The sequence below is a fragment of the Lycorma delicatula genome, chromosome 9 (assembly GCF_047948215.1).
Source record: "Lycorma delicatula isolate Av1 chromosome 9, ASM4794821v1, whole genome shotgun sequence".
Taxonomy (NCBI): domain Eukaryota; kingdom Metazoa; phylum Arthropoda; class Insecta; order Hemiptera; family Fulgoridae; genus Lycorma; species Lycorma delicatula.
In genome coordinates this window covers 102,570,682-102,578,997 of record NC_134463.1, presented here as the reverse complement: position 1 = coordinate 102,578,997, position 8,316 = coordinate 102,570,682, and the positions used below count along the sequence as shown (strand labels likewise).

The window sequence follows — 8,316 nt, the reverse complement described above, 5'->3', positions numbered from 1 at the left end:
TTAACATTCGTTTTACGTTGTTCTTCTGTGATCGTTTCTTTCTTCCTTTTAATCTGCCGAAATTCAAAATTAAAAGACTTTTTTCTAAATAAGCCTCTTTCTATCGGCAAGAAATATTTAATTCTTCAATTAAAATGTAAAATTCAAGAATTACATTCTTCCAGGTTTCTTCTGTTTCCATGAAACAGAAGAAACCTGGAAGAATTAAATATTTTTTTAAACTTTTTTCTGCCGTCAAAGAAAAAAATATTTTTATTTATTGTTATTCTCTCCAAAAATATATCCGTAAAACATAATCTTCGGTTTTTAATATTTTATTAAATATTTTTCTGTTTTTTTTATCGTCATTAAAAATCGAATTCCATCTGTAATTTTTGAGCCTAGGATTTTTTCTTTGAATTTTTCTTTCTTTTTTCATATTTTCTAATTGAAAACATTCAGATGTAAACAAAATTACCGGTTTTTCGCTTGAATTATATCGCCTTAATTTTGTGTCATAATAGTCCGTATGCTTTTTAATTTACTTCGCCCGAATTACATTAGCTTTTTTTGTCTTTATCGATCGGTTGAATTATTTTTCCCAGATATTTAAAACGGTTTACTTTTTATTAATCGTTCTGTATTTTGCGCAAAGAAATTTTTGCGAATCTTATATTTTGTTAGAGAAAAACACAATTTAAAAAAAATATATTTAAAATCTCGTTTGCTCCTCCTTTTCTTTAATTTTGTACATTAAAAAAAAAACTTTTTAAGAAAAATAAACTTGCATAAAATTTGACAAAATATAAATTTGTTGTATACATATATAATAATCATAATATCAACAAAATAAGATTTTGTTTTTTAGAAACTCAACTTACTTAACTTAGTTTTCAAAATTATGTTTGTTTCAAAATTATTAACCATAAGTTGAACTAGCAGCTTATATTTCGGATTAGGATGGTTTTTCTAAGTAATAAATAGAAATAAAGTAATCAAAAAATGTAAGTCTTAAAGATCCTAAGTAATACAAAGAATAAAATTCATGACAAATAGTTAACGTATTTTTTCCTCAACTATTTCAGTCCGTTTAGTTATCTCTATTCCTATATGGTTTCTTGTAATAATTAATATGACTATTTTTGTCCTAATTTCTTGAATTCGATTATAATCTAATTTCTGAATCGATCTTAAATACTATAACGGAACGAAGAAAAAAAGCATAATGGAATTTTTGCTGAAATCATTCGCTAATTGTTCTATTATTTAACATTTTTTTTTTAGAAATATAACAAAAATACAATTTTGTGAATGTATATTTTTTACTTATTTTTCTTTAACTCAGGTTCTGATGATTATTAAAAATACCGGTATAAATTTTGGTTTTTTAGAATTACGTAAGCTTTGCAGTATATGCAAATTAATCGTTTATTAAATTACCGACTTTAAATAAAATGTTTTATTATAATTTCCTTATCGTCTAGCGAGAATTTTAAACAATAAATAAAACATCTTGATAAAATTTTAATTCGTGTATTGTCGATTCTCAGTTACGTAATTTATAAAACAACAAACAAATGCAAAACAATTACAATAATAAAAAATCTTGTGAAATATTTACGTACCTTTTTTTAATTATTTATGATAATTTATATAATTAGCTTAACCGGTTAAGTAGTAAACAAATAATATCATTAGATATTAAACAATATATTATAGAAAAATTCGTAAATTCAAACGATTCTTAATTATTCCTTTTTTTTAAATATTTAAATTAATAAAATAATTTTTTACGTAGAAGAAACTAATGGAGATAGACAATACATCAGCTTTTCCATTTAATTTTAACAGTAAAATCGGCCAAAAGACTATTATGATTCCTTCATAAAATTACATATATAAATTTCCTTAATTTCTATTTTTAATAACTTATTATAAATTAAAATTATATTTAATGTTTTTTTTTTTCTGTAAGCCTAAGAGTACGATGTATAAACTGTTTGGTTTTGCATTTACACTTTTTTACATTTATAAAATTTTTTTTCTTTTTTTTTTTTAATTAGTTTACAGAAATAAAAAAAAACATTTAACGGGATTTTTTTTACTTAAACGTTTTCAAGTCTTTAATTGCTCTACCAAAATTATTCTCTTTAAGTACCAAAATTAAAAAAAAAAAAAACACTAAATTTACTTAAAAAAGAAATAATAAAAAAATTAATTGCTATTGTTTTGAATCGTTGTGAATTGTTGTGAAAATCTCTGAATTTCACACAAAAAAAACCTTCAAATTTTTTTTTGTTGCAAACAATTTTTATTTCGTAATTTCTTTGTAACAAGCGGTCTGTTATTTTTTAATGAAATAATGCAATCAACATTTTTTCAAACAATTTTTTTTGTAAGAATAAGTAAGTACTCTTGCGTTAAAATTTTGTGTAGATTTTCAACTTAATTTGATTTTTTTTTTTAAAGTACATTAATAAAATTTTTAAGTTATTTTATATAATACGTTTTTAAAAAGACGTTAAAAAATAAAAACGACACTTACCTTTTTATAACTGGATATTTTATTTCATTATTTCCAGAACTGGTGTACTTTGGCGATCTTCGAATAGGGTGCATTGCTGCGTAGCGATTTCCTTAGAAATTTGTGTTCTTCTGGGGTTTATAAAAAAAAAAATGATCGAATGATTATCGATAAATAAAAGAGTACCAAAATTAAAAAACAAATCAGCCAAAAATTATTTTATAAGTTTCATTCCGAAACCGTATATTAATTTCCCATATTTTAAATTATACTGCAAAAAAATAAATTATGTTTAAAAAAGATTTTTAAATAAATCGGTTAAATTTTTTACTATTATTATTAATATTATTTGTAAACGTTAAGATTTAACTGAGAGTTATTGCATTGTGATTTAAATACGAAATAAAATTAATTAATGAAAATATATTTTTGAAATTTTGAATATAATTTATAAAATAAAATCGTCATTTTATTATCGATTTATTTGTTAAAATAAAATTATGAAAATTTATAATTTAAATTAACGTATATGTATATAACGATTTTACGATAATTTTCTTTATTAATTAACGATTATACTATTTTTACGTAATTTTAAAAATAGTTTTATAATCAGACTTTTCTTTAGTTTCCCGATAACGTGCGGAACAATAAATTACAAAAAGAATAAGGTTTGTATATATGTCATTTATAGCGTTGTTAACACCCGTAGCGGTTTATAAGATCGCTACATTGAATATTAAATTGTTACGGTTGTTTTTATTATGGAGCTATTAAATAGAATAGGTCTATTGACAGCGCTCTTGAGTGAGCCGAGAGGGGTCTGCGGTCCAAGTAGTTTGAGTACGGGTTACGAGATAGCGTTGGTCGAAAGTACGCGAGAGCAGGCGCCGTGACGATCGGATCGGGATTGGTCCATTCGATCCCCACCATAATCCGCTACGTTTGTTCGTTCCACCATCCGTCATCGGATCTCCCATTCCACGGCACATGGGCGCTGAGCGTTAGCGCCAGTGTGTTTCTTCAATCGCCCGCTGCAACACGAGGCCGGTTTTGACGAGTCTATATTGGGTAGACGTTATCGTTTTTACGTACGTTTTATCGTTAACGTGTTTTTATCTGTGAACAAATGTGTGACGTGCAGTGATGTGAATCTGCAGGTTTCTTTTCGGTTTTTCCAAAGGATTTTGACTTTCTTTAGGAAACCGCGATCGGTTTCGTCGTAGGATAAGACAGCGACTGAGTGACAGTGTCTATCAAAATGAACTCTTATTTTGAACAAACGGGGTTTTACGGGAGCCACCATCATCAGGCGGCGGGGGCAGCCGCCGGACATCACCACGAACAGTCGGCTGCTGCTGCCGCTTACAGATTCCCGTTGGGTTTAGGCATGTCGCCGTACGCGAGTAGTCAGCACCACCATCATCATTCGCTCCATCAATCTAGACCGCCCCAGGATTCACCTTACGATGCGTCGGTCGCAGCCGCATGTAAATTATATTCCAGTTCCAACGACGCAGGCCAACAGTCTAGCATTAATTATAGCACGTCCACGAAATCAGATTGTTCCAAGCCGGGATCAGAGAGTTCACATCAAAACGGATACGCGGCCGTCGTAGCCGCCGCAGCAAAAGACGTATGGCAATCGGCCGCTACCGGGGGTTCGGCGTCGGTCGGCCCGGTAAGACCGGCCGCTTGTACCCCGGACTCCCGTTACGCCTCATCGGTTGGACTTGTCGGCGGCGATCCCGCCTCCAGTCCGGGTGCAGCGGGTGGAGGTCGAACTTCATCGACGTCATCGTGGAACACTTGTTCGCTGGGGTCGTCTGCCAGTCAACCGACTGTCGGTACGCAACTTCATCAGCAACCGACAAACCATACATTCTACCCGTGGATGGCCATTGCAGGTACGATCGTCCAAAAGTTCTGTAAATTTTTATTTTCACCCCCAAAATAAAAGGATTTTTAACGATAAGGGAAATTACCGATCTACGAAGAATTCAGTGTTTTACGATTAGAATGACAGATTTTATACACGACGTAAAAAAAAATAAATACCGAGTGTATTTAACAGATGGTAATATTGCAGATTAGTATAATCGGATTTATTTTCACGAGACTTTTATTTTCGGACTGTTATTAATATTATTAAATACGACTATTACGATAGCCTATTTAACCGATTTAAATTTTATTTTTTATAGTCGTATTTTTCGCAAAATACGATATATAATCTGACCTACGGTAACATTTAGTTACTGTCGATTTATCGGCTATTTAGAAAAATAGAGGATTATTTAAAGTTTACCTAATTTTAAATATATAAATTTTTTTAATAAACAAGAACATACGGTTACCATAATGTTTTTTTTTTAGTGGTGATACAAAAACATCGTTTAACATTCCTTAAAATTTACCTTAGATTATCTTAATATAAAGAAAATTCGGAAGATAAATCCGGTATAAACTTGTTACGATAAAGAAAATTTTTAAAACAATTTTTATGTAATTTTTTTTATTATAATAATTTATTTTTAACGAATATAATTATTTATTTTGTAAAGATACTATAGGCCACCGTTAGTTAACGATATACGACATGCGATGTTTCTCTATGTCCCACACGTGGCACCTTTACGTACTCGAAAATACCCTATCACACATACTGTCTGTCATTCTACCGGTAAATGTGTAAAAGAAAATTAGTTACGTCGGTGTTATTAACATTCAGTTGCACGTCAAACTTCTTTTTTGATATTATTATTTTTATTTTAGATAATGATAATTTTTTTAGCGAGTCGGTTTTTATAAATAAAAATAAATTGTAACGGTTGTAGTTAGAGCAGACGTAAGTAAATATTACCGACGAAAAGAATTATTTTACGTTAAAAAAGAAATCTAATTAGTAACTATTTATTAAAATAGGATATGGAGATTTCTTCAGAAAAATTGTAGCCGATTTTATTCGCGGTCTTACGTATTTGTCCGTTAATTTGTTATTATTTTAAAAATATTAAATATATTAATTTATTTTTCGCGAATTATAATATATAAAAAATATAATCAAATTTTTTCCGTTTATTTGTTTATAATTAAAATATACTGAAAACTTCACGTACGTATTGCTTGTTTGGCCTACCGTTAAATATTTTTTATTAAAATTTAGTACAATGTTTTCAGAATTTTTTTTATTACTGATAAATACATATAACTGTAATTATTTTCAAAAGGTACTAATAATTTTTTTTTTAAACCGATCCTTTTATTGGTTTTTCTAATTTATTTTCATATATTTTTAATAAATTATTAAGCAAAACTGAATTAGCATGTTATGCGGCGTTGCGTCGTAAATTTAAATTACATAGAAAAATTCTGGGCAATAATATTAAAGTTTTAGTCCGGGTGTTGCTGTTTTTACGAAGTGTTAATATTTTACAAAAAAATTTAAAATTGCGGTATATAAATTCTGTTGTTGAAGAATTATTTTAACGTGTTTGTTTTTCTTTTCGTATAATTTTTATTATTTTTATATTGTTTTTTGTTCTGTATCCGTGAAGGGGGACCTTTTACAACCTTCTTGGATTTTATTTTTATTTTATTTCCTTTTAAATAAATTCTACTTTAATATGTTTCCCGCTGTGTTATTAGTTGTAAATTTTAGGTTTTTAATATTTTAGTTTTTAACGTACGTTTAGTTTTTTGTTTTTTCAGTCTTCCCGTTATCCTAGTTGGGTCTCTTTACACCCCCTGTAGGACATTAAATTCTTTTTATTTTTAGTTAAATTTTACGTTTTTAGTTTTACGGTTATTTTTAATTTTAGTTTTACGGCTGGAATATTAGTAAGTGCTTTTTAAAAAAAAAAAAGTTAGTTGTGGTATTAGTTATATGTTTATGTTTAATTTTTTTATATTTTATGGTAGTTCTAGTTTTTTTGCTCTTTTTTCTGTAAAATTTCTCGTAAAACATCTCGGATTTTGCTTTCAATATTGCAAATCTAGTAATAAAATATTTTTGGACGTATCGGTTTTCTTTTCGTGTCCAATTATAATGGGCATTTTTTATTTAAAAAAATTACATAGTGTTAATAAAATTATTACCGATAAATGTTTTATAATTTTTTTATCCTAAATTTTATTTTTAAATTTATCGATTTCATTTCTATTTAAATACACCGACTTTCCGCTAACTTATTAATTTTATTAGCTTTTATAAAACATATCCATTTAAAATTATTGTTATGTATTAATGTTACCCTTTTGAAATTAAGTAAATTAAAAACAATTCAAAATAGTTTTAATTATAATTTAAAGTAATTTAAATTGTTATATATTTTATTAATTTAATTTTTTTTTAAATAATCAAGTATATTATTTTTGATTTATTTCTTATTATTAAGTATCTAAAAAAAGGCACTGCATTTGCCAACGCAAAAAACTTAACGGATATTTATATATACTTGTGTATATATGTATATTATTTGAAATGAATTTCTAACGGTTTAAAGAAAAAAAAGATTATTATTTTTTTTTTTGTGTTAGTTTTTATTTTAATCCAAAATGAATTTTATCCATAGATTTATTTATTACCAATTTTTTAAAAAAAGAATATTAGATTAAAATTATAAATTTTTTTTACATATTTTTCGATTATTTTTATTTCTATAAATAAAAATTATTTCTCTTTTTATAGCTTACAGTAAAAATTATTTTTGATCGCAAAATCAAATTTTATAAAATTAAATTGCGAATATAAATGTCGTTATTATTTATCGATTAAATTATTGTACCATAAAATATTTTTTTTTTCGAATAAATACAAAATAGTAATAGCAGAATCTTTTAATTTTTAAAATTTAATTAAGTAAATTTTTCATTTAGTACCGTATTGAATTTTATTTCATAAATTTTTTTACGGATCCGTTAATATTTTGAAAAATTAGCAATTTTTTTTTATTTGTAAAATTATATTATATAATTTGTTACATCGTAATTTATTTAATAAGTAATTAGTTTTAATAAAAGGAACTTTAAAATCCTGGACGACTCATTAAAGTGTGATTTTTTTAAGATCACGCCTAGCTGAAAATTGTATAATATTCGTTAGCCGTTGAAACGATCCAACTGTTTATTTCGAAACGGAGTAAGTTAAATATCCTAGAAATATTTTTAAAACTTTAACTATATTAAAAGAAAGGGGACGTCAAAAGATGTTTTCTTCGATTTATATTTTTATTTGATGTATACATAGGGAGTTTTTTATCGGAATATTTTTTTTCCTTTTAAATATTTTATTATTAGTTTTTAATCTTCTTATATGTTTTATTTAATCTCTTAATTTATTAATAGGTTTTTAAAAATTTTAATTTTTATCCACTTATTTTTCAAGCTAATTATCGATTTTGTAATTAGTAGAAGAGAAGCAATATAGTAAAAAAATACATTAAATATATTGATGCGTTCATTTAATTCTACTGGAAAATTTAAAAATAACTATTTCCCTTTTATTTGGATACCTTACATTAAAGGATTGTTGTAGTTAAATTTATTACCTATCAAGATTTACAAGGTCGTACGTGCGCGCTCGAGCGCGCGTTTATATACGTGAACATACGACCGAACGGTTGTTAAAACCGGTGGCGTTGGTATTCATATTCAAGTTAATTGATATTTGACGAACGGGTATCGAAGTTGCTTTTATAAGCTTTATTCTTAGCTGTGCTGTAGGATATAACCAGTTTTGAAAGTAGCTCTAATTATTCGATCCGGATTAGTTTGGTAAAAAAATATCGTGATAAAACTTCAATTTATTATCA

The 8,316-nt window shown here is 26.8% G+C and overlaps 1 protein-coding gene across 1 annotated transcript; it reads left to right on the top strand.

Annotated features, from left to right (window-relative positions):
• Window positions 1-3,764: 3,764 nt before the first annotated feature.
• On the top strand, window positions 3,765-4,460 carry LOC142330724 (homeotic protein ultrabithorax-like). Its single transcript, XM_075376170.1, has one exon. It carries the CDS (start codon window positions 3,765-3,767, stop codon window positions 4,458-4,460), a length of 696 nt encoding a protein of 231 aa, XP_075232285.1.
• Window positions 4,461-8,316: the final 3,856 nt, after the last annotated feature.

Coding starts and splice junctions, on each gene's coding strand:
- LOC142330724 (XM_075376170.1), top strand. CDS start 3,765: ATGAACTCTTATTTTGAACAAACGGGGTTTTACGGGAGCCACCATCAT.